A 27,512-nucleotide genomic window follows, 5' to 3' on the forward strand; every position below is an offset into this window, starting at 1 on the left:
ACACACTTGTGAGCCTGGTCCCCTATCATTGCGTGTGTAAGTCACCCTTAAAGCAGGGTGCATCCAGGCATGTGAGGGCATATCTGCATGAGCAGAATTGCCCATGCTATGTCTCTGTCGATTCTGAGACATAGTAAGTGCACAGGGATGCCATTTCAAATGCTTGTACTGGACACTGGTCATTTCAAGTTCCCTGGCTAAATGATGGCTTTTCTGAATCTTGGAATGTTTGGTAGCAAACATCTCTGAACAATAAACCCTTACTGACCCCAGCAATGTATTTATTAAAACATGCACACAGAGGGAATCTTAGAGGTGCCCCCTGAAATGCTACCAGCTACTACTGTGCTGATTGACTGGTCCTGGCCAGTAAAGCCACCACAGACTTGTTTCTGGCTCCCCAGGGTGAGAGCCAGTGCTCTTGAGGGCCTGAGACAAAGGCTTGCTGTGGGCAGAGGTGTGACCTCCTCTCCCAGGCAGGATGGACGTTCCAGGGCAGGGAGCTTCAAAGGCCTTGCCGCCTTTACAATACAACCCAAGGCTCTCCACATGGTGGAGATGACCAACACCCCTGTCCTGAACCCCACTTTTGGCAGAGCACAGGCGGGAAAATTAGTTAAAATAAGGAGTGCCCACTTCATGCCAGAGCCACCCCTAAGGTCCACGAGCTGAAGTGGACAATACTTTTTAAATTTCTCCATCTTGTTTGGAAGGAATCAGGTGTCTAGGGTTAGGGTTATACCCACTTCCCAGCGGAAGTGGTCCTAAGAAGGGTCGATTGGCTACCACCTGGCACTTCATGTAATGCCCATAAATTGAGGATTTAGGTGGCACCCCTGAACCCTGGAACTCATATTTCAACAACCTAAGAAGACCCAGACAAAGAAGAGTTGCAATCGCAGAAGAGGAAAAGAAGCAGCAGCTGATCTGGAACAAGCTCCTCGGGCCTGCTGACCTCAAAGGATCCTGCACAACAAGCCAACTCGTCCACCCTTTAATAAAGGCTCAAGTCTATTCTAAGGAAAATACTCTGCAGCTTCTGGAACCCCACAAACCTGACACCAGAAGTGACCACTGCACCCGACCTGAGGTGAAGCTAACTGACAGTGCCAACTTGGTCCCCATATTGCCCAGAGACCGAGTCCAGTGTGGTCTCACGCATCTTGGACGCTTACGAGACTCCTGCAGCCTCTGCACTCAGCCCCCTCTCCTACAGCCTTGTGAAGAGAGAAAATCCGACAGCCACAGCACCACTCCACCCATGATTCCTGACCCTAGCTGAGGTGGGTTACCGGTGCCAACGACATCCCCAGATCCTAAGAGCCAAGTTCGAGCCTGGGTCTAACCCTGCCAGACTCCCCAATGACGCCTACAGCCTCAACAAACAGGACCCCTGACCACAAGTGCTCCCGGACGTGAAAACCCAACACCACTGGCCACAGGAGAAGAGGACCAAAGGTGCATCTACATCCCCAAGCATCCCAGGTCTACGACTTACCTGCTTTTTGTCCCAGAGTAGCTTCCTAGCCAGAGCCTACAGCCTGGCTTCACGAAGACCAAACTCCCATGGGAAACCATTGAGCACCCAATGCCTTACTGCACCTCTGCACCCGGCTGCCCCAGTGCCACCCGGTGTGACCTGTTGGTGTGGTTGTGATCAGTGCCCAGTACTTACCGTAACTCCTTGAGATTGGCTTCATAAGTTGTTGTTAACCCTCTGTTTGCTGAACATTGTTGTCCTCCATAGGATAACATTGAGAGAACACTGAAAATTGTAGTGTCCATTTTTGAAACTGCAAAGTATTTATGCTTAAAAAAGTCTACTTACCTGATTTCGAAGTTCTTGGGTTTGAAACATGTATAGAAAGCATTGTTATTTGTCTAAATTTGTCTCAGATTTATTCTTTGAGTGGGTGTTCCTTTATTGCCTCTGTGAGTACAACAAATGCTTTGCACTACTCTCCGGCAGGCCTAAGTACTCGCCCACACTACCACAAATAGAGCATTAGTTATGGACTACTTTTGCCTCTGCATTACCAATTCGGGATCCACTGGACTCTCTGCAAAGTGTACTTTATTTTAGTACACTTTCTAGAGAGCCAGCTTCCTACATCCCTCAGACATTACCTGTGGTTCACGGTCAACCCTGAGCATTTTCAGTTTTCCATGCTCGCTTTTGGCCCGACCAAAGCTCTTCAGGTGTTCACCAAGGTGATGGTGATGGTTGCAACTAACCTGCACAGATCAGGGGTGTCAGTTGCTCCTATCTGAACGGCAGGCTGTTAAAAGCGGGTGCGACTCAGGCAGTCATCTTCCACCTCCAGACCATGGCAAACCTCCTGCACTCGCTAGGATTCACTATAAATATGCCAAAGTCACTCCTGACTCCCCTCAGACACTTCCTTTCATCGGTGCAGTCCTAGACACGATGCAGTTTCGGGCTTATCCTCCTGAGCAGGGAGTCCAGGATACTTGGATATTCAGGCTGTGCTACTGATGTTTTACCCTCTATCCTGGATTTCGGTGAGATAGACTCTGAGGCTGTTGGGACTCATGGCCTCCTGCATCCTGCTGGTGACAAATGCACATTGGCGTATGTGGGCTCAGCAGTGGGATCTGAAGTTCCAAAGGGCGCAGCATAGGAAGAATCTCTCTGGCATGGTCCAGATCTCGGTGGGAACTGCTAAAGATCTGCAGTGGTGGCTAATGAAGCGGGATTGGGTCAGAGACAGATTCCTCACCCTTACCCAACCAGATCTCATAGTAGCGACAGATGCGTCCCTACTGGGATCGGGCTGCCATCTGTGAGAGGTGGAGATTAGAGGACTCTGGTCTCCGGTGGAATCCAGACTCTGCATCAAGTTGCTGGAACTTCAAGCGATCTGACTGACATTGAAAGCCTTTCTACTCTTCATCAAGGGAAGGCTTGTTCAGGTATTAATGGATATCACCACCGCCATGTGATACCGCAACAAACAGGATGGGGTGGGGCCATGGTCCCTTTGTCAATGGCCTTAACATCTCTGGACATGGCTGCAACACCAGGTCATATCCAGGTGGTTCCACACCTGGTAGGTTCTCTGAACACCCTGGCGTGCCAACTCAGTCAACGATGCCTAGCAGATAATGAATGGCATCTTGTTTTGCTTTACCACAGACCAAGAGGAAATACTCAAACACTGAAAGGAATTTATGAAGTACGACACTCTTAGTCTGAGAATTGCATTTTTAAAAATACTCTGCAAGATCCGCAGATGAAGGAGGTTGAAAGTGTGCAACCAAAGTGCACGTTCAAAAATAATCACAGAAATGAAGTTACAATAATCCTGAAAACATTCACTAAGGATAATCTACTTAAATCTATGAATAGCAATTATATAGATATATTTGTATATATTCATGCAAAATGCAAAGCAGAAAATGTAAAAAAAAAATCATCACCATGGGGTAAACTTGAATTCGCTTCATCTCTTTGCCAGCAACAACAGGTCATGAACCCAGTCGACCGTGAAGAGAGTAAACTACCCTCAAGGGAATAACAGACACCAGCGTCCTGGTCCTGCTCGAGTTCAATCTGTTCGTGGTTAATCTGGTTTCAGTCTCTTATATAACTTAAACAAGCCAGAGAGGAGAATTCTAGAACCCCCCCTCCCCCCGTCATGTGAATTGTTGTTCAAAATGCTGGCTACCTCAGGTCAGTTTTGAAAGAAACACGTTGGAACTGGCCAAAATCCCGAGGCGCTCTAACAAAACTAAACCCTTCCCTGCGTACCATTAACATCCTCCTAGTACATCCGTATCTTTCCTACTCCTCCATATTATATCCTAGCCCCTGATGGGGAAAAACACGCAGAGTGAAAAACATGGGTGAAAAACACATTGCATAACGTGCATGGAGAAATACCTGCATGGTGTTTAAAGCTAACTTACGGGCAAAATGGAGTCTTTAATCAAACTGGAGCTAGTAGTCACCAATGTGACGGTGGGCAGCTAGGCTAAGTGCAAAGTGGAGTCAGTGATCAAGATGGAACAGTGATTAAATACAGATATCATTGCACATCTCCATCTGGAAGTGGTGAAAGGTCTCTTTCAGCAGTTGTGAGAGCCCTGGTTAGATCTGTTTGCCGCCCCCAAGAACATGCCATGTCAGCTGTTTTGCCTGCTGGAGTTTCAAAGGCAGCTCTCACTCAGAGACACTTGGCCTCGAGTGGAGCTCAGGCCTCCTGTATGCCTTTCTGCCCACACCACTTCTGCCCACAGCTCTCAAGAAGATCAAGAACTACCAGGCCCAAGTTATTCTAGTACCTTCGAAATGGACATGGAGAGTTTGCCATCCTGAGCTACTCAGCATGGCCATCAATCCTCCGAAGAGGCTGCCCCTTCTGGAGGACCTTCTGTCACAGCAGCAGGGGAGGGATCTCCACCTGAGCCTGTCCAGTCCCCGCCTCCTTGTGTTGAAATTGAGCAGCTGACAGTCTTTGACCTTCCTCCCAAAGTCTGTGATGTTGTGTTGGCAGACTAGCGTTCCTCCAATAAGACGGTATACGCCTGCTGTTGGAAGAAATTTGTGACCTGGCGCTCCGGCAGAAATGTTGTACCCCTTTCGGCTCCTGTTTTTCAAGTTCTTCTATTCATTCTCTTTTCTTTTTTTTTTTTTTTTTACCAGCAGAGCTCTTCTCTGGGCAATTTTAAATGATATCTTTCTGATATCTCTGTATTCCTCTGATTACCTGATCAGCCCTTTCTTTTCAAATCTCCTATTGTACATAGACTCTTGAAAGGTGTCATTCATCTTTTTCCCCTTCTCCTTTTATCATGCCTCAGTGGCACTTGCATTTAGTGCTTACGTCCTTAATGTGTGCTCCCTTTGAGCAGCCTCACAGTTGTCCCTTGTGGTTACTCATCACCAAAACAGTTTTCTTCTTAGCTGTAACATCTGCCCGTTGAGTTAGTGAGTTACTGGCCTTATCATCTAAGCTGCCTAATTTGTCCATTCATCATGACAAAGTGGTGCTTCAACACGAGCCTCCTTCCTTCCAAAGGTGGTGATGCCCTTTCATGTAGTTCAATCACTCACCTTGCCTACCTTCTATGCTCTGCCTCACCCTTCTAAGAATGAGGAGTGCCTCCGTCTGGACCCCAAACAAGCATTGTCGTTCTACCTTGACCGCACACGGGAATTCCATGTGGACAATTAACTTTTCGTGGGGTACGACCGAGCTAAAAAAAAGGTTGTGCTGTGCAAAAAAAGACTATCTCCAGATGGGCCGTGCTCTGCATTAAAATCTGCTACACGTTGACAAAAGCGCAACCCCCTAAGGGCTTGAGTGCTCATTCCCCAGAGCAAAAGCTGCGACCACTGCGTTAGCACGCAGAATAACAATCTGGGATATCTACCAAGCGGAAGCATGGGTTTCCCTGCTCATGTTTACCAAACCATTTTACCCGTTCGGTCCTGCAGGACTTCCTGTTTTGGAATTGGTCCGTAGACCCATCTCAGGGGATGGTTTTACTTCGGTATCTGTTCTAAGGTAAAGAATCTGCAGTTAGAAGTCTTTATCAGATGAACAAGTTACTTACCTTTGGTAACGCCTTATCTGGTAGAGACTAGCTGGAGATTCCTTATCAACCCACCCATTTTTCTTGCTCTGCAAACATATTTCTGGGCACAGAGCTGCATCCTTTTCAAGGCCCTAGTTATCCGCACCAGTGGTCAGTGTTTTTCCTGGCTCTGGGCTTCTGGCGTGGAAAGTTGTGAAAAGGAACTGATGTCAGCATGCCTGGGTGGCCCCTATGTAGGTGCTTCGGACATCACTTCTGGCGTGGACGATTCCGGTGGCGCACGGGGAGCCGAACAACGCCACCTACCGGCACTCAGGGTATCTGCTCATGAAAAATTTCTGGATCCAGTCTGACGCCTGGGGGAAATTCTAAGGTAAGGAATCTGCAGCTAGATGTAGTCTCTACCAGATAAGGCTAGTTTGTTAAGCCCAAGCATGTACTGATGCCTGTGTGTTTTTTTGAGAAACAGATGCTTACTCTGCCTCATTGGACCAAGGAAAAAGATCAGGGATGTCTTTCTACAAAAAGTCTTGCAGTGGTTTGACAATAGTGCTGTAGCCCAAAACCCACTGTCTACAGGAGCCTGCCATCCCAAAATAATGTGCATAGTGGGATAGTGGATCTGTGCACATTATGAATTGCTTTAATTCACTTTGCATATAGGTGCCATTTCTCTACGGAAATGTTTTATTCTAAGTGTCGAACATGGGATAAACAAAATTGTAACATGTCTTTAAATGCCTTGTGCCCCTTCTTAGCTAAGTCAGTAAGTAGATACAGGGAGTCAATTTTGCATTGGTTCACTCACCTAGGGGCAACCAATAAATCATCAACATATTGAAAAAGTGTTGATCTTCTCTGGGAAAACGAAGGTGTCCAGATCCTTCTTGAGAGCTTCTGAGTAGGTAGAAGACGACTCCATGTAGCCTTTAAGAAATCTAGACAAAGTGATCTCGTACCCAGAGAATATGAAAGTGAAGAGGTACTGACTTTCAGTATGTATTGGAATAGAAAAGTAGGTACAGCCATAAATCAGTGATCATAAACCATTAAACCCTTGCCAGTATACATGACAATACAAGAGCAGGGTTAGGTACAGTGGGGAAACGTGGCAATACAACAGCATTTATAACATGTAAATCCTGTAGAAAACAGTGTTTCTTTGCTGGCCTTTTGATCAGAGAAATGTGAGTATTGCACTCATCATAAGTTAGAAAATGCCTTGTTTCAGCAGGCGGGCAATGACTGGAGATCCCTGCCCCCATTTCAGTACTTGCAGGTTATTGGGGAATACAGGGAGTTTTTTTCACTAGATTTGTGTTGAACTCTTACAGGCTCTGCCGTGAGGACACAATGACATCATTATAGTACTTGGACCACAAGATGGAAGGAATCTGATCAGGCAAAGCTGACAGAGTGGTGTGATCGGTTGCCCATCTTCAGTGAGAAACGCATCATTGTCCTCACTTAAGACCACTAAAAAGATGTGTTTGTTTTCTCAAGGCACCTTCAGAAGAGCACTATCACTAGTACAACACATAGTGTATTTCAGCTTACACACTAGATCCCTCTAGGAGATTTGCAACTGAGGTATGATTCAGAAAAAAAGGTATTTTGGTCAGTAATAGTACCCAAATTAACAGCCACAGGATCAGTAACATAGTGGGGGGCATGGGTGTTGGAAATACCAAATGCATCAGTGGTTTTGCCTGAGAGCAGTATTGAGGAGAATTCAGAGGTGTTCACTGCAGACCTGTTATCATCAGTATGTAAAAACAAAAAAGCCGTGAAGAGGACATTAATTTAATTACCCAGCTGACAAATGGCCTCTTGTGATCTACAAAATACGAAGTATTCACAGAGTATACATCTCCCTTCAGGCCTAGATAATCAGTGGGATATTGATTTTTAGAGTTCTTTGTAAACTCATGCTGTTTGGACTGACCCTGTAAGTTTTGAAGCAAATTAAGGAAGTCTCAACTAACCACAATTCAAACACAAGGAACCGCTAGGCAGAATTGAGGCTCCCTTTCCCTTTCCTTGGTATCTCGCTTCCTTTTTTCCACTGTGGCCACTTCACCTTCCCTTAACTCCTGAGGCCCTCCCTTTGACTGTTAGTTGAAAACATTACATTTGTAAAGACGTGCTTATATTCAGTAGAATCTTTCTTTCCTGCCCACAACACAATGATTAGCAGCTGTCATCAACTCAGAAAGATCTTTAGTCTGCCATTTACTGTGGATGGGTCTCAGCTATTCCTACACTTTGGGTAGTTGCCCCTGAACAAATGCAGCACCAGCAACTTCTTGGGCATACTCAGTAAAAGTAATAGAGTAGTGAACAAACAGATTTCAAATGATCAAAATAGTTCCACATTTTATTTTTTATCTCAGTTTAATTTTACTGGACATTCTTCAATTACAGTATTCAAGAAGTGTCTCTAGCAGCAGTAAAAGTATCGACTAGTGCTTAATTTGTAAAAGTAAAAAAGGCTTGTTTAAACAACCAGATATTTAAAGCACTCCTAAAAAGAGAATTTCAGAACCTGTTAAGTGGAGTGAGAGAAAATGGTATGGTGTTGATTTGGAAATGGGCAGTATACCATTGTCCATCAAGCTAGTGTTTAATAAAAAAAAACAACTTCGCACATTAATGAACCAATCTCCAAGTGGTATTGAGACATGCTAATAAGTTAGTTCTGGCCTTGGGTGTACTAGCAACCTAGGAGCAAGGACTATTCACTGCATTTATGCATTGTTAAGAGGGATTTATGTGGGATGTGCTTTTTTCTGAATTCTGTCAAGCCATGTGCCCTTTTTACAACTTCTCCCATTCTTAAGGTGGGAAATACAATTTCAACAGCTTTGAATATTCAGCTCCCAACTCAGTAATGCGTGTGCATCATACTGGGAAACACAAGAATGTAGCACCACTACAGGGAACTTCACTTGACTTTTATTCTTTTTTCTCCATTTTTCATAGGCAGTTACCTATCATTCTGTATTAATTCAAACTTGGGTGTGTGATTCAGGTTAGCTTGTATGATCCGTACTGTTTTGCATTTTTACTAAGATCTGAATATGTATTTTGATGTCTCTTAATTGGAAAAATATTAAAATGGCAGTAATATGCAGAACAAATTATCCATGGAGATAACTTACATTCCAGGTAAGGAATTTCCTAAATATTGAAAGACAAGTAAGTTTAGTTCTTTTATTCATAGGTAGTTCTGTATAGCATGCCCTAATACCTTTTTTTTATTTTTATTTAGGCCTACTTTGGTGGTGAAGCTCGCTGTGATGCTGAGGCTGGTCAAGGAGACGAGTATGACCCTACAGAACTCATTTGTGGGGCATGCTCTGATGTTTCCAGGGCACAGGTATTGCATTCAACTTATCTAGATATTAACTGAGGGATTGCCTTGCATGTAAAAGCAAAGAGTACTTATGAAACCTTATCAATAGACATTTGTGATATGTTAGCATTTTGCTTACATGTGATCCTTTCTTTAAAAGGTAAGCGTTAAAGTAGCAAAGTGACATCAAGATCACATTTTACAAACAAGGCCTCCAATTGTGTATCTGACTATGCAGCACAATTAAAGCCAATATGAAGTAGTGCTATACCATTATAAATATATATATATATTTAATTTTATAACTGTTTTACTGAGTTTGTAACTTAAAAACAAAGAAAAAACAAGCAGTGCATTTCCATATGAGATACCTCAATATCCATTGTTCTCATGGGCGGAGGATGATGACACATACAGACAAAAACATGGAACATATCCAATCAGACCAACAATAGCTACCCCCACCTCCCCTCCCCAAGGAGCTCACATGTAACCCAGTCGTTCATACACCATGTTTACCAGTGTTACTATATTACCACAGCTGGTTGTCACCTGTGTGCACAGCATAACATTCCACAGTTGTCAATCATCATCAATGCTCCAAACAGAGCTGGACTCCTGAACCCCTGTGAAGTGTTCTAATAATGTACTCCAAGCCGTCACGTCAGTCAGACCCCCTTCCTCCCTACGTGTCAGTCTCATGTTTTGTTCTTCGGCCACACCCCATTCCAAAACATCACGGGACCACCTAGAAAGGGATGGGCTTTGTGTACTCATCCAGCTTATAGCCACCCTGCGCTTAGCCAGCACCAGTGCAATCTGTGGAAATCTGAATGGGATGCGCCTATCCCGTGGTCTCTGTAATATACCTAGGAGGCAAATCAATGGCGTCGCTTTGAGCCCCAAACCAGTGAACCCGTCTAACTTCCGAACCACCACCCACCAATATTGCTGTACCTCCCTGCAGGACCAAGCGAAGTGGAGAAAGGAAGCACCTGTCTCCCCACATTGGACACCCAGTCTCCCTTGTCTGGTCCATCTTATTAAGTCGAGCAGGCGCAATATATACCCGAAGAACAAAATTAAAGTGCAACAACTTAAATCTGTGGTTACAATAGACTGTGCGTACCAGAGACAGTGCCATATTCCAGTCCACATCTTCTACAAGGTCCTCCAGTTCTTGATCCCAGGTCCTACGCGCTGCACATTCTATCCCCGAACAATCCCCACGCAGCGCTCTATAAAACAGAGTAACCAAATGGGAATCCTCTCCCTAATTTATTAACCCATTCAACACCCTTGATGCTGAGGGGTGCCACCGCGAATCCAGACTAGACCTCTCGAGCCACACTTGCTCTTCGCATATTGGAAGAACTGTCCAGAACTCAATCCGAACGTATCTCGTACCTCCTGAAAGGAGATAAACTCCCCATTGGGGTATAAATCACCCACCACCAAGCAGCCACCCATTCTCCAAGCCTCCATTTACATTAAAGTATCCATATTCCGAAAGGGGGCACGTCAAAGTATTTTCTTAACCGCCTGCTCCCAGATCCCTGCTGTAGTCTTAACCAAATAGGGGAGAGGAGTTAACGACCTACTGCCCATCATTAATCCATACACCAGTGCCTCACCTCCCAACATGCCAGCGAATAGTTGCTTCTCTCATTGTCCGTCTGCGTCATCCACTTAGCAGCATATTGTAAATGAGCTGCATAATAATAGAGTCTAATATTAGGGAGTGCCAAGCCTCCATCTTCCATATCCCTTTGTAACGTGGACAACGCCACCCTGCTACGACTGCCAGCCCAAACCAAGGAAATGAACAAGCTGTCCAGGTGATTGAAAAGCCGAGCTGTCAACGGAAACAGAGAATTCTGGACAAGGTAAAGACACCGCGGCAAGAACACCATCTTAGCCACAGCTGCCCTTCCCATCATGGACAGAGGAAGCTTATCCCAGAACGACAGTGTGTGCCAGACCCTTCACCACCTGTTCCACATTGTGCATCAGATGTGCCGTCATCGTATGTGTGACCCATACACCAAATATCGAAAACTTTCAAGCTCCCACCTGAGCCCTACCTCCGGTAAATCCTCTGGTGGGGCACCACATAATGATCCTAGAGAAAACAGTAGCGATTTTTTTTCCTATTCGCCCGTAGACCAGATACAGCTCCAAATTCTTCCAACAACTGTAACAACAAAGGGACTGAAACGCGTGGCTCTCGGAGGTATATCAACGCATCATCGGCATATAGGGATACTATATGAGTGACCTGTCCCACCTGCACACCACAGGGCTCCAATTCTTCATGCAGCCAGACCGTGAGCGGTTTTACCGCTAAAGTAAAGAGGAGTGGTGACAGTGGGCATCCCTGTCTGGTCCCCCTACCATTCGCCTAAGAGTCTGAAAGCTCTCCGCTCTCCCGAACACGTGCAGTGGGAACAGTGTACAACAAACGAACCCAAGCGCAGACATGAGGGCCAAATCCCATTCCCTGCAGGACTGCCAGTAGGTATTCCCGCGCCACAGTATCAAAAGCCTTCTCTAGATCCAGCGATACTAAAACCAATTAGTCTACCGCCCCCAAAGTTTCATGTAGAACGTGTGCCAAACGGCGTAAGTTGTAAGTCGTATTACAACAAGGAATTAATCCACATTGATCCTCATGTACCAAAACCCGGATCACAGCACGCAGTCAAGTAGCCAAAATTTTACACAGAATCTTGACATCCGTATTGAGCATATTGAGCGGACGATATGAGGAAGGGTCATCGGATACCCCCCCCCCCCCCCACTCAGACTTAAGCACTAGATAGACTACGCCCTGCCGCATGATCTCAGAAAGAATACCCTCATCCTGTGCTTCCTCAAATACTGCCAACAACCTCTCTCTCAGAAGGAGAGAAAACATTTGGTTCAACTCGATCAGGAACCCATCCCCACCTGACGATCTAGATTTCGACAACGCCTCCAGAGCCGCACCCACTTCTTCAACTGTTATCTCAGCCTCAAGACTTTCCATACAGTCCAGCTCCAGCTGCTGAAGTCTCATTCGCTTCAGAAACTCTCCTAAGCTAACGTCCAGGATGGGAGGACCAGCCCTAGACACAATCTGCAGATGCTCCACATATACCCGAAAAATATCTCTGCGATTGGTAACCTGTACCCCCTCCGTGTTCCTAATACGCAGGCTGGGAGGAGATTCAACCTCCCACTTAAAGAGCCATGCCAGCAATTTACCATACTTGTCTCCCTCCCTATGGAGTCACTGTCTATACGATCTAAGGGTGACCTTATCCAGCGTGTCCCAGCAGTTACTGACCTTAAACAGCTGAAGATGCTCTTGCTCAACCTCTTGAGTTACCGGTATCTGGTGTTGTACTACCTCCAGTGCACTCTCCCAGTCTAAGTTCCTGTTCAATTTGTTTGTGCACCCCACATGTAGTGGCGATACACACACACCTTAATACCGCCTTCATGGCTTTCCATTCCATGCTCCTTGAGTTAGTCGTACCCCAAATCAAATCTAAATAGTCCTTAAGGGCCACCGCCATTTTATTACAACAGCCAGCATCCATCAAAAACGACGTAGGCATACGCCGGATGCGGAACTATTTAGCATCAGATCCCCACAGCACGTGCATCAACAAAAACCTCCCCAAATGCTTGACATCCATTACCTGTGAACAAGTCAGTCCGCCCAAGAGGAAACGGTCCAGCCGACTATATGTATTGTGCGCCTTAGAATGACAGGTGTATTACCTAGTCTCCGGATGTAGTTCTCTCCATCCATCCCAGAGCCCTAGATTGTGCATAACCTCTGGGAGGGATCTTGTCATCAATGCTTTGGTGCCCAGCCTAGACTGAGAACGATCCATCTTGCCATCCAATATACAATTGTAGTCTCCAGCCCATATTATAGGGGAGACTATCCCCTCCCCCAGCATTTCAGGTATATTGTCATAAAAGGAGGGGTCATCTATGTTACGTGCATAAGTGTTGAGAATGGTAAGAGGTATTCCATCCAAAGTGCCCTGTAAATGTATATATCTCCCTTCCAAATCTGCCTCACTATAGAAAATGTGTAAACTGGACCCCAGGCGAGATCCATATCAACACTCCCCTTGCATAGGAGGAAAAGGATGAGGAGAACACCTGACCTCGCCACTTTCTAGCCAACTTATGTGATTCCTCTTCTGTCATATGAGTTTCCTGGAGGCACGCTATATGAACGTTATGTCGCCTCAGGAAGGAGTGTACTTTATAACATGTAGTGTAGCTCTTCCGCCCCCTAACGTTCCATGTCAGTATATTAATCTGTCGACCCATGCTAAGATTGAATATCCACCCCTCCCGCTAGGGCCCCTCCTCCAACCCCACGCCCAGAAGGAGAAGGCAAAACAAGTCCCAACCGCCCATCTCGCATTCAACAAAGCACTGCTGTTATAAACATCAAACCATTGCGAAGTTGCGCAAACTGTGCACCCTTGAACCCCTACACCCACCCCGGATGAACAGGAAAACATACATATCAAAATATACTGTAGATCCATATATATATATGTATGCTGCCAGGACAACAGCCCATACCCCAGCACCCAAAACACCCTGCCACAACACTGGAAGTAATCATCCCCTGTCCCACCAGTATACACAGTGCCTTCCACCCCAACCAATCATAGCCTACGATAAGCATTTCCCCCCCAAACATAAAATACAAATACATATGAAGCCCCTTCAAACCAACATGGGCCAAACACAAGAGCCCTGGCTGGGCCGCAAGTGCGGTATCCACCAAAGGCCAACATATTCAAGAATCAACAGAGACCACCCCAGCTCCCCCATCCAATCAGTTAGGAATTTCAACAGCCTGCTCGGGATCCACCACCGCCATAGTACTATCCTGTTGGATTTCGATTCTGCTGACAGAGTTATCACAAAACTGCGCAGAGACCCGCAACGGGCCATCTCCATGCCTCCTCCATTCCGTACCGTCCACTCCAGAAGTACGAGCCGAGCCGACTCCAGACCACCCAGAAGTACCCGGGCCAACATTGTCCCACATCTCCAGCCATCTCCAGACTTCCTTGGGATGATCAAAAAACTGCAACTTGCCTCCGGAAATCACCTTCAGCCGTGCCTGATACAATAAGATGTATCTGATGTTCATGGCACGAAGCATGGCCTTCACCTCCAAAAAACTCTTTCCGGGAGGACTGGACCTTATTCATATAGTCTGGGTAGATGGATATTTTGCAATTCTCAAAAAACAGCCCTGTCGGTCTCACTGGCGGTCCGCAGGATACAGTTCCTGTCTTTATAGTTCAGGAGGCATGCAATGATGGCCCTTGGTGGCGCCCTGGGCTGAGGAGGAGCAGCCAGAGCCCGATGAGCGTGCTCCACCACAAACACCCTGGACAACCCCACCGGCTGCAATACTTCTTTGATTCATTGCTCAACAAAACTTTCCACTGTAGAGCCTTCTGCGAATTCCGTAAATCCAAGGAGGCGAACGTTGTTCTGTCAAGATCTGCCCTCTGAATCCTCCAGCCTCGCTTCCAATGTCCCGACAGTAGAAGTGACCTGAGCCATCTGTTTGCGCAAGGTGCCAACCTTTGTCTATAAGTCCACAATAGACCCCTCCGCCACCTTGACCTTATCAGATACCTTGCGGAGGTCCGCTCGCAGAAGGTTCACCTCCACAGCCACCATTTCTACTCCAGGGCCACTCTAGTGCCATAAATAGCAGCTAACAGTTCAGCACGTGTGGGCTCCTCCATTGTGGCTGGCACAGCCAATGCCTCTCCAGACCCCCCCCCCCCCCCTCCCCCAAATGAGACTGTCTCTGTGGGAGCGGCGTAGATGTAGTATATTTCTCCATTGTGTTCCCCTGTGACGGCGTAATCTGCCGATGCTGCCCCATCATACCTCCACTAAGAGATAATAGGATGTGTCACCACTACGACAATGCAGATCTGCTGTCCAGCCCAATTATCCCCAATAGGGGCCGCCGAATGCCCACCCAGCCATGCTGGCCAGTCCAACCTGGCGTGGGTCAGGTGTGCTCACTGCGCGCAAGGTCACAGTTCCCAGTCCTCTACACCTCTGCACAAACTCCAAAAGCACAACAACAAAAAAAACACCTTACTGTCGCAGCGTAGCCACCTGTCGGGTCCCAGATCGGCGACCCTCGACGTCTCCCACCAGAGAGCTCTGCAGAGCAGTGTGCCACCCCAGGCCACTCCTCAGATACCCAGACTGGGTCATGTACCACCTCCACTCCTGTCCCTGCACCTCGCCATTGCCGTGCAGGTCTGATCCTCCGTACATGGGGGAAGTGATATGCTGTCAGGCAATCCAGAGAGGGGACCAATACCCCCACCTGCCTCCTCCTAATGGCGGAGCAGTGTGAGCTGATGCAAATCACAGGCCCCGGCTCCAGTCCGCCTTGCTCACCTCAGGGGGAAGGTGGTAACAGCCCCAAAGACAACATCCCCAACCTTCCACACAAACATTAGCTGCCCGATTTGGGACTGCCCAGCAGCCGTGCCCGCCGGAGAATGCTGTAATAGGTGCACCACACCAGCGTAGATCGTGCCCGCCCGACCTAGGCCCGACTCCGCACTCCAGCCGCCCGGGGACTTCAACTGTGGCAAAATGCAGGCAGGAACCCGCTGCAGTCATCAGGGCATTGTCAGGCACCCAGGATCCCCGATGGATTTGATAAGGACTGCGGAGCGCACTAGAGATGCTGCGTCCCGCCGCCCATCTTGTTTGGCCACGCTTATAAATATAATTATACCTTAATGTCGGAGGTGACTGCTTAAAGTTCTTCCGTTAAGTTACACTTCATAATTTCTGTGAATACTGACTTCCTGGTCGATAACGTCTTGAATTTTTCCCAACTGAGACATGTTTTCAGTACTGGTTTCATAGCTTCAATGTCAAAAATAGCCAAACAGAAATTGATTTTGTCAGCATCCCAGAATTAAAAGAAGTGAAAGAGCTTATAATGTATCTGGTGCTTCTTTCTATGTACCTTTTTTTACATGCACAAAACTCCGAGTGTTTGTAAATATTTCCACATGGCATACCTGAGGCAAAAAAAGTTATTTCTCCTCAGTCAAAGGCACAATCTATGAGGCACAGTGAGCTTGCACTTCGAAGTGCAAGATCCCAAGTTAATTTGCGTTTTTTCCTAAAACACACTGGTCTTGGAACAGATGAAGCAGATAAAGAAGGAAATAACCATGCAAGCAGATTTTATTTCATATGTGATTCTGGTAACACTGAGCAAACCTGTTTTTAGGTTCCGAAACACAATGGTTCAGTAGCTCCCCTCGAGAAAAACACAAGTCATGTAATGGAGGCCAAAACCAGTCTACTCTTACCATATGACCTTTTAGTCTGAGTTTTCTTTCCATTCTTATTCCAGAACCTAGCTGTGTTTTACCCTACAAATTTGTGTTTCTTTAATGTTCTTGGCTTAGATTGGTCAATAGACTACAGGGCTCACAAGAGTTCTTTGAGCTTCTCAGTCTGTGGCCTACTTTGGAACATGCTCAATTATCAAAATAGGGGCCTTAAGAAAAACAGTTGCACTCCTAAAGATTCTCTCCTTAAAGACTCCATAGTGGTAAACAAATATACATCTGAAGGAATTTACCACCAATGTAGCAGAGGCGATAGGAATAGATATATGCTGGGGGATGCCCTTAAGTTGGTGACTAGGGGAAATTTTGCTGCTGAATCACCATGCCTTAGAAGAATTGAAGATTCTTTTGTTACAGAAATGTGTGACAGATAAAAAGTTATAGACAGGTGCAGACTTGGCTCAGAAAATTTGCGGGGCATTGCCTGTGCAAGGGGAAACTAAACCATTGAAACTGACAAATTTATTGACAATACTTGTAAATTTAAAATATTACAAAGAGGGAAACACAACAGGAGGACTACAATACATTGTGTTCCAGGTAAGCGTGAGGTTATATCACATAGCTAAAGATGACCAGGAGGTACACTTTATACGGGAAAATGAAAAGTTAGAACAATTTGGGCAATTCTGCCTATGATTATGTTGGCCAAGCAGGATTACTCTCCACAAATAAGCAATTACCTACGGTCTGTACCTATTTCATGCCCTTTGGAGGTCGGTAGGGAAGCCCTGGAAACTCCAGTAAGGAGGAATCCTTTGTGGCCTTCAGAAGACTTATAAAATCAAAATCACCGGACCCAGAGGGTTCTCTGCAAGATTATTTAAAATTGTTGCTCAGTTTCCTAAATCAGCACTGGCACAAGTGTGCCATGGCTTAAGCATAACGGATACTGTCAGGTCCCCAGGTGCCTGAATAAATACGGGACTCGCCGTGACGGTTAACACGTCTGTCTTTATTTAACTCTGTCCCTTCACTGCCTTCGCGCCCTTTCTCCACCTCCCTTGTCACCTCCCCTCGCCGCCCAGTCCATCTAGTCTTCATGAGAGGGGTGATAACTTATCCCCCCTCTCCGACTCCTCTAGTGGTGTGGTCCTGTGTTGGTGACAACACCACAGATGCCAGTAAATACCTCCATGCTGTTGATCCCAAACCGAGCATTGGCCCAAACATTATCACTAAGATATTTGCATCCAGCCAGACTAGATGGGCTAATGCCTCATATGACACAACCAGATCAATGTGGATTTGTTAAAAATCAACAAACAGAGCACCAACAGGAAGATCACCACCGAAAAGAAAGTGATTCATGTGGTAAATGAGGTGAACACGAAATGGCAGAAACAGTCTTATGTCCCTGAATGACGAAAAAGACATTTAATAGAGCAGTCTGGGCCTTAATGGCAAAAACACTTATGGCATTTGGTGAACAGTACATAAAACGGGTATGGCTAGCCACTTGGCATCACACACAAGGGTCTTGGTTAATGGGCTCTTGTCCCTCAGGGTAAATATACAGAGATTTACTCACTAGGGATGCCAGTGATATCCTTTATTTGTGCTCACTCTAGAGCCACTAGCTCCCCACATTCAGAACAATCCCCCATATTAAGAGAATCAGCTTGGGTCAGGCTGAATTTCAACTTAGGGTTTCATGGTCATATACTGGAGATGGTGAAAGAGCCCAGTGCCACAATACCAGCTGTTTTGGAGGTATTAGCTACGGTGGAGTGACAGGCTTTAAATTGAATGTTACCTAATCTGAAGGCTTAGGCCTGACCTCTTGGATAGAATATAGTGGTTGGACTAGGGTACCAAGTTCAGGTGGTCCAAGAATATAATACAATATTTGGGGATAGATTTATTGGCAAATCTAGATAAAACTATGCATAGAAGCGTTGTTGCACTTTACAGTAACTTGAAAATCATAATAGCTAGTTGGCCATGCCAGAGGATATTGTGGGTAAGATAGCAGTTCCTGGAATGGCCTTTTGTGTCTTTCAGATACTTCTGTTATGACTCCAACTGAAAGACATAGAAAAGCTACGGGAGTTAAGCAGTTTGTGTATTTTTATGGAGACAGGGGCAAAAAGCAAGCAGACATATTCAAGTATTAATCTGATACAGACTTCTAGGTGCAGATTCCCTTTCTTAGAATAATCCCCAGCTGTCAGACTGGATACTGATTTTTTTTCTTTTTTTCTTTTTTTGTAAGCAAGTACCCCTGCACATGGGTAGGTGGTGTCGTTATTCTCCACATAGTATTGCTGATGTCCTTGCCGGGAGTGGAGTGCACAGTGCCTACATAGGCGTGACCTTAACACGCTGACATCAGTTCTTTTCTTTCCACACCAGTCCTTGCAGATATGGAGATCTTATTTCCCGGTGTAGCAGGGATGTCCACGAGGAAGGCTCGATTCAAGCCCTGCTGCGCCTGTCACTGGCATATGTCAGTGATGAACCTGCACCATATATGCTTCTGGTCTTGAGCGCGACCGTGCAGCAAGACACGCGTCCATTGTCACACCATGCACCCCAAGGCCTCAAGAGAGCAATTCCTAAAGCTCCTTGCCCCTCATCGTGCGTTGCCACAACGGTCTCAATCCCGGTGGAGAGGAGGGTCGCAGGATCGATCACGGAGCCATCGATCTTTGTTAAAGTTGTCCCACACTGGTACTTTCCACAAGAAGAAGAACAGTAAGAAGTCATAGAGGATTCGACTTAACTTTGTCCGCCAAAGTCATCCGATGAGACAAGAGAGTGTTTTCACTCAAGGTCTGGTTACGCAGTTGAGCCTGCGCCTGGGCTGTCCATGCCTCCTCAAGTTCCCCGCCCAGCTCTGAAAATTCTATGAGGCCATGCACCTCATATTTGGGCAGCCCATTCCCACTGGAGCGTCTTTGGGCCCGTGGGTTTGGGAGGGGCTCCCACTGGTTCCCCGCTGGCGCGCCTGCCCCTGACCTCAGTCAGGCCCCAAGGATCCACTGATGGATCCTGACCCAGACATGTATTCAGCATACCACCTCGAACAAAGCCGGTCCCTGACGTCAACGCTCCCGGCACCCTCTGGCGGGACAGTCCCCATTCTCATCCCCAACTCCAACACGGAGCCAGATGAGTGTCGCCTGACGCTGACTCTGCCCATATTCTCAGCCTGAGCCCAAACCTTCCCCCTGACTACATGCAAGTCACCCCTAAAGTGGGCCCAAGGCAGCCCCATGGGCAGGGTGCAGTGTATTTCAGAAGGTAGGACCGGTGTGTTTTACTTGTCCTGATAGTGAAATACTGCTAAAGTCGTTTGTCACTATTGCAAGGCCTATCTCAGTAACATGGGAATTGCCTTGAAATATCTTTTGAGTGTAATTTCCCAATCGGAGCAGATTGAGATAGTGAGTTTGGGGTCTCTGAACTTACAATTTAAAAATGCATCTTTTGTTGAAGTTGGTTTTTTAACTGTGAGTTTGAAAATACCACTTTTAGGAAGTGGGCATTTTCTTGTTTAACCATTCTGTGCCTCTCCCTGTCTGCTGAATTTTTGTCTGGGTGAGGATGACAGTTGGACGGTTTGTGAGTTCACTCTAGACAGTCACACAAAAGGAGCTGAGGTGTGCCCTGCGTATCCTGATGGCCCATCACCAGGATGATGTGTCTTCCTGAAATAGAGTGGTGGGAGGAGCTGACACTTGCACCTGAGTAGGGCTGTGTCTGTCCTCACACAAAGCAGTCTCCAGCTCCTTGGAGTGTGTCTGGGGCCAGGGTAGGGAAAGGCAGGGTCTTGTGGACTACAAAGACTTCTCTTTGAAGTTTGCCTATGTCAAAGACAGAAATGGGTATAAGCACTGGAGCTGTGACACCACATAGCTAGAATCCTTCTGGACTGAGGAAGTTCTGCCAGGAAGAAGAGCTGGATGCTGTAGGAGGGACTGCCTCTCTGCCTGATGCTTTGTTGTTCTGGCCACCTGCTTGCTGCTTTTTGTCCTGGGAGTAAAAGGCCTGGACCTGGCTTTTTACTTCCTGCTTCCAGATGTTTTCCAAGGGTTTGGACTGAGCTTTCCTTCTGTAAAGTCTCAGACATTAAAGACTTAATCTGCCAGTGCCTGGCCTCTTCTGCTGAGAATCCTTACTTGCCAAGTGGTGCCGACTCCAGTCACTGGACCCTTGAAAGTACAAGCTGGTGATCTAAATGAGAAAAGCTACGCATCAACATGCTGCGCTAGATGAATCAACGCAGCGCCTGTCTTGTGGCTGAAGAATCGACACAGTGCATCTGGAGTTTCCATGCATCGTCTCTGGACCCAAATTTTTCATATATGTGAAGGTGTTCAAGTCACTTGGGAAATCTAGAGAGTTGGTGGTATGAAAGACTCGGTTTAGAGCCTCATGCTTGTTTAAAACTCAATAAAAACTGTTGGGAAGAAGAATATATTAACATAAGCTGATGAACAGACAAAAGTGCTTCCAATTCATGGAAAAGTTAACAAAATGATTTAGAATATCGTGCACTCATATGTGAGCCGACCGTTGGAGGTCTGTCCAACGCTGCCAACGAGGTTATTTTTCAAATTAAATTACAGTATTCACCGTAAAGCACTTATTCGCAGTTAAAGAAAATCTACACAACTCTCATAGTATGTTAGGATAAGGTATTGTTTACATGTGAAATCATAAAAGTAAAAAACGTATTTTTGTTCAGTAGTAAATCTGTTCGTATTGTGGGACGGTACTTTTCTTCCTATGATGTGTAGTCTTAGGACAGTATGTTCTCTTAAATGGCTTTCATGTTTATTTCTAAACAGATGTGTCCCAAACACGGTACAGATTTTTTAGAGTACAAATGCCGCTATTGCTGCTCGGTAGCTGTATTTTTCTGCTTTGGAACAACGCATTTTTGTAATGCCTGCCACGATGACTTTCAACGAATGACCAGCATCACCAAGGATGAGCTTCCGCGTTGTCCTGCAGGTAGGATTCTCACATGTATGGTTTTTATAACAAACTTGAGATACATTTTATTTCACTTGTGGGTGGCAGTTTATTCAATCTGTATACATTCCCTAACTTATACTTAGCAGCAATTTGGTTCTTGCATGTTGGGTTCGGCTATGTTGTAGGGCCACTTCTTCTTGCAATTAGCAATATTTCCTCTATTGAATGTTTGGGTCTCTTAAGATGAACTTTGAGTGATATTGTATCTTTCTGCGGGTGAGTCTAGCTACGCTGAGATTGGAAAGCTCAGCACCATTAAGTGGCGCATCGTATACCCTTTCTATATGGATCAGCTATCCAACTCCTTAAACTCCAATCTCCAGCCATGTGGAGCTCAAGCACACTGTCTGTTCATTTTGCATTCCTTTAATTATTTCACGAAGAACATTTTGAACGGAATATACAATAGAATTTTTATTTGCCCCTTAAAGTATACTGACGTCCTGATTACGTGTTTGTAATTAAAGTATGGTCCAGTCCCCCCTTTGTACCTGTATGTGTACTTCATACCTTGTCCAACAGATGTCAAGAGAAGTGTGTCCGATGTGTTTGCATGTCAATCCGAACTGTGAAAAAAGTGTCAGGCAAAGAAATGTGCAAAAACTGGTACCAGCTATGAATGTGTTGATAGAATGACTTTTTATTCAGGTTCAAATATGTAAGAACAATTTGAAAACAATAGTCTCCCACCCAAAAAAAGGGAAGGGTAGCTAGCAAAACACTTGGGTTCACAATGGTTAGTAGAGAGTCTAAAATCATTAAGGGAAAGAAGAGGAAACTAAACAATGCACCAACATCTCCCGGCTTAAGCAGAGTTCTTGAACTTCCTATATTCATTTCCAAACTTATAAATGCGTACTTTGCGGCAAATGAAGCATGAGTACTGGGTAGCCACCACGCATTGCTACACAATTTGTGGTTCAGTATTTCGTATCTTTTCTGTATTACACTGTGCTTTCCTACAATTGGACTACAAATCCAAGCTGTGTATTTGATAAGGGCGGCCAGAGAGCACAGTCTTGTAGATATGTTCAGTGTATTGATAATGTGAAAGTTGTGTATGAAGAGGCATCCCTGTTACTGCTGCTTCATGTACTCTTCAATTTTTACTAAGGCTTCAGGACATAAGTTGGCCATTTAGAATCACATTACTTTCCGCTACTATTCATGAGTGGTCCATTCCAAATCTATGAATGCAGTCAACTATTAAAACATGCCTGGGAACCTAGGGAATAAAAGTGTTCTAGTTGTGGCAAAGCTATTTCTACATTGTTATGCTCCACAATATAGCAATACAAGTTGGAGTGGTAACTTCTTCCTACTGTTTTGCTGGAACTTTCACTTTGGCCTGTGACTTTTAACAGTCTGTAGAAAGTGGGGCCAGACTTTTTGTCAAATTTGTTGTTAACTCTTTCAGCTATGCCTGTTGTGTGCAGTGTGTGATGATGTTCAATATGTTTCTAGTGGGTGACGTTCCATCATCTCCTGATGTAGAAGCATCCCCAGATATCTGACTGGATTAGAACCATCTGCACAACGCACACCCATGACAATACTTCCTTTTTTCCATGTGCCAGATGCTGGAATGCACAGCTTCCCTTTCCCAAGGGCCACTTTTCTAAAATATCCCTGTCACAACTTAAACCTGACTTTAAGAACTATACACGATGTAGCAATACAGTGATGTGTTGAACCTGCACTAGTATTGGAGGAGGTGCCCAGCCAGTACCTGAAGTCCAGTGACATCTGCTAAACAAAATATCCTAGGACCAGAAGAAGAGAGGCAGATGTCTTCTTAGCTCTTCATTGACCTCCGAGAGGGCACATAATATGAGGAAAACTGTAGGTTGAGCTTCTCTCCTTTCAGCACAGCTTCTTTAGTGATGTTAAAAGATAAAACAACATAAAAGATAATGGTTCAAGTAGTCATCTTGCATCACACTATTTTAAGTGCAGTCACAGGGAGACATCATAGGTTCTTCCTTACAAATCTGTTGTGGTCCTTCAAGAATTCAAACTTCTGATACTCTAGCCAGTCTCTGTTAATCTTAAACGGAGGTCATGTTCAGAAGATTATGCCGTGCCTTTCCCTTGTACTACCCTGGGCTTACTCCTAAATTCCACTGGTTCATCTGGCTTACTCCTGGAGTTTAGTAGTAAACCAAGAGTATTACAATAGTAAGTCACACCTACTCACACTAAAATCTTTGTGAAATGGGCCAATTGTATTGCTTCAGGCTCTGGCAGTCATGTTGGATTCTTCTATCAGCACAGCTTCATGATCTATGCATTAAGTAGTAGGACCTACAATCACCATTTCATTTTCAGTGCCATTCACATCGAAATAAAAATGCTTCTTCTCCAAATGTGCCACCTTGTAGTGGACTGCTCTCAGATCTGTCAGGTGAAGCCAATCAAGGATTAAACACACACCCTTAGCAGCAGAGGGGTGTGGGGTGCAAACACAGCATCAGGCTCCCAAAGCTTTCCTGTGAGGGGTCCCCAGGGGTCACTTAGATACTGCAGGCTGGGTCCAGGGGGTCGGTTTCAGAAAACAAGTAGGAGGTCTGCCTGCTGAACAGTGCTGCACCGGAGGTCGGGTTCCCCAAGGCCAGGGAGCTGCGGGTGCAGTGTACCTTTTGGCAACAGGTATCTTCGTCCGGTGCTGTCGCGGTCAGGGGGTTCCTCTGGATTCACACTGCAGGCGTTGTTGTGGAGGACAGGAGGTCAACCCAGGGTGGGCTCTTGCTCAGAATCGTCTGGGGTTCCTCTCTAGTCGGTTGGGCCACCTGCCCACGGGCGTCGGGTGCAGAGTGGTCAGGATTCGCGGATCCGGGGAGGCTCTGGAGTCCTTAGATGTAGTCCTCGTTGATGAGGCAGTCCTCTGAAGGTTTGGCAGAGGTCATTGGACCCACAGGATGCGTCACTTTATTTTGCAGGTTCTCTGAAGCAGGAGACAAGCCGGTAGGGCTGGGGCTAAGTCAGTTTTTGTCTTCCTTCTTCTTTGCTGGGGTTTCAGCTCAGCAATCCTCTTTCTTGTGAGGTAACCAGGAATCTGAGGAACTGGGTTCAGGGGGGCCCTTAAATCCTGGATTTAGCGACATTACAGGGGTCAGATGGCAGTAGCCAATGGCTACTGTCCCTGAGGGTGGCTACACCCTTCTTGTGTCCACTCCCTTTGGTGAGGGAGACACAAACCTTACCCTATTGCTCCCTGTCATCCAAACTAAAATGGAAGATTCTGTAAGGGGGGGAAGGGGTTACCTCTGCTCTGGGCACCTTAGGGGTGTCCTCCAGCTGGGGTGGTCACTCCTCCCTGCTTTCCCTAATTTTCCCACCGGACTTGCTGCCAAAAGTGGGGCTCTGTCCATGGGGCGGGCAACTCCACTATCTGGAGTTCCCTCGGGGCACTTTAACAAGAGGCTTGAGCCTTTGAAGCTCACCACCAGGTGTTACAGTTCCTGCAGGAAGAGGTGTGAAGCACCTCCACCCAGGACAGACTTTGTTTCTGGCCACCGAGAGCATAAAGGCTCTGGCCCCATGTGGCCAGAAACTTGTCTGAAAGTGGCTGGCTGGCACAGACTGGTCAGTCCTGCACTATCAGTTTGGCTAACATACAGGGGGCATCTCTAAGATGCCCTCTGGTGCATTTTTCAATAAATCCCACACTGGCATCAGTGTGGGTTTATTGTGCTGAGAAGTTTGATTTCAAACTTCCCAGTATTCAGTGAAGCCATTATGGAGCTCTGGAGTTCGTAATGACAAACTCCCAGACCATATACTCAATATGGCTACACTGTATTGCTCATGCAGCTCTGCCCTCACCTGTGGTATAGTGCACCTTGCCTTAGGGCTGTAAGGCTTGCTAAAGGGGTGATTTACCTATGCCACAGGCAGTGGTTTGTGGGCATGGCACCATGAGAGGGGTGCCATATCGACTTTGTCTTTTTCTCCCCACCAGCACACACAAGCTGCAAAGGCAGTGTGCATGTGCTTGGTGAGGGGACCCAGGGTGGCATAACCCATGCTGCAGCCCTTGAGTTCCTTCCCAGGCCACAGGGCCCTTGGTACCATGGGTACCTTTTACAAACTGTGTGCCAGGGGCGTGCCAGTTGTGTGAACCAAGATATATATTTTGGGAAAGAACACTGGTGCTGGGGCCTGGTTAGCAGGATCCCAGCACACGTTGTCTTTTCTCTCCCGATGCAGCCGTTTCAGTAAATTTCTAAAGATGGTTTTTGAGTAGTTGCTGGTTGCACTGTATTCTTGAAGATCAGTAAGCGCATTGACAACTGGGGGTCTTCCCGACTTCCCGACATCCTGACCGACTACTTACGTTCAGTGAAGTTCTTACAGACCAGTTCATGGCCATCTTGGAGGAGCCTTCCTTCGCCTCCATGGCTTTGTCAGTGACTATACTGAAATGCACTGCATTCAATTTCCAAGTTGCGGAGCTACTAGTCCCATTCCTTTCTGGTCCTGTCACACTTCTCTAGATTCACATTTCCACATTCTGGACTGTCTTCCTGTAGCATCTCCCTGTCAAGCTGTCTGTAAATGGTATATGTGAACCAAGTGGGCGGTAACTGTGGAGCGTACTGCATGTTATTCACTCAGCAGCAGGTATGCTGCTGTGAATTCTTTGCATAGGTGCTGCGGTCCTTAGGTGAATTCTCGCCCTGCTACTCTACGTTCCTTTCCGCAGACAGTGTGTCAGAGGTGGTGCACAGCAGGTGCCTTTAAGAAACTCTCATTAATTTGAATTACAACGGTCAGTGGATGCCTTATTCTGGTGGTGCATGCACGTAATGTATACACATTTGAATACAGTGATTCTAACCCTGTTTGGCTCGTAGCAAATGAAAAAAAATAAAGTTAAACTTAATAGTTAGTTTTCTTCTGTTTGATACTGTGAAGGTGAGACGTTGAAAAAACGTAATCCCATAGAAATCCTGTTGAAGTACAGCATGCATGTAGGTGGAGAGCTAATTGCAGTGGCAATTAATAACATTGCTTCTTATAACAAATGTAGCAATCTAGGATTGTATCCAGAGTGCTATTTTCTATAAATCAATGGAATGTATAGAAAAGAGTGTCCATTTGCTTTTATATTCATTATGCTTCACGTTTTTATTGCAGGTCCCAAAGGCAAACAACTTGAAGGAACTGAGTGTCCGCTTCATGTTGTCCACCCACCAACTGGTGAGGAATTTGCCCTGGGCTGTGGAGTTTGCAGAAATGCCCATACATTTTAGACTTGTGTTTAAGAATGCAAGCTGAAGTTAACAGATCAAAGCAGTGGCCCTATGGTGCCCTGTGGAATCCGCACCGCAAGCAGAGTGAGGATGGGACCACGTTGCAGCCGAAGCATTGGGCAGTGCAAAGTGCAGGAGCAATGCCAAATACCATGTACATGATGCTTGCTGAAAGGGAATCTCTTCTTTTTCTGGAATAAGACATTGACTCTTGTGAGGTGTTTGCATGTGGCCATTACAGTCATCGGCTATGAAGCATTGGGCCCTTACAAATAATGGATCTAAACATAACCTGGGGTATTATATTTGAGTCCAAGGAGTATAAGAAGCCATGCTGGTCTTCAAAGAGGAGAAAAACAAATCATTGATTAATGTATATTGGATTTTGTACAATTGTATCTGCATCACGGGTGGAGAAGAAAGTTGTAACCTGGAAGATTTCCTAGACTGTTATAAAAGAAAATTGTGTTAGGAAGGCATATACATGTAACAGGTATCACACTGTATATAAAGGTATCAATGTTTGTCCTGTATAAGAATTATTACAACAGCAATTTCATTTGAACTTCTGGGTTATGTTTGAGCCTGAAATTTTAATGAAGTGCAATACTGAGTGTGCCTCATATCTTGCAGCTGTAAACTTAATGGAATGTACATGTTAATAAAGCCACTGTACATTTTTATACAGTGAGAAGTCTGGTGGATGTTAAGGATTTTATTTAAGAGAAATTACTTAAAAATAAATCATGTTATTTGACAAGAAATCCCATTTTGTGGGCTGTTTGTTTATACAGATGAATTACTGAGTTTACATATCATGTACAAAGATTATAAACAAACTTGGAACTATGACATTTTCTAGAAAACTTATTCTATTGTATTAATGTTTTTTTTTTCCTTTTTGCATAGCAGTGA

The 27,512-nt window shown here is 45.7% G+C and overlaps 1 protein-coding gene across 17 annotated transcripts in view; it reads left to right on the forward strand.

Moving 5' to 3' along the window:
* The window catches only part of MYCBP2 (MYC binding protein 2), a 1,769,078-nt gene extending 1,741,717 nt beyond the window's left edge, over window positions 1-27,361 (forward strand). For all 17 annotated transcript variants that reach the window (XM_069205243.1, XM_069205245.1, XM_069205247.1 and 14 more), the window contains 3 exons: window positions 8,834-8,941; window positions 21,153-21,318; window positions 26,482-27,361. In XM_069205243.1, coding sequence (XP_069061344.1) covers window positions 8,834-8,941; window positions 21,153-21,318; window positions 26,482-26,597 — 390 coding nt within the window. In that variant the 3' untranslated portion in view covers window positions 26,598-27,361. The remainder of the gene's footprint in view (window positions 1-8,833; window positions 8,942-21,152; window positions 21,319-26,481) is intronic.
* Window positions 27,362-27,512: the final 151 nt, after the last annotated feature.

This window comes from Pleurodeles waltl, chromosome 8, assembly GCF_031143425.1.
Source record: "Pleurodeles waltl isolate 20211129_DDA chromosome 8, aPleWal1.hap1.20221129, whole genome shotgun sequence".
Taxonomy (NCBI): Eukaryota; Metazoa; Chordata; class Amphibia; order Caudata; family Salamandridae; genus Pleurodeles; species Pleurodeles waltl.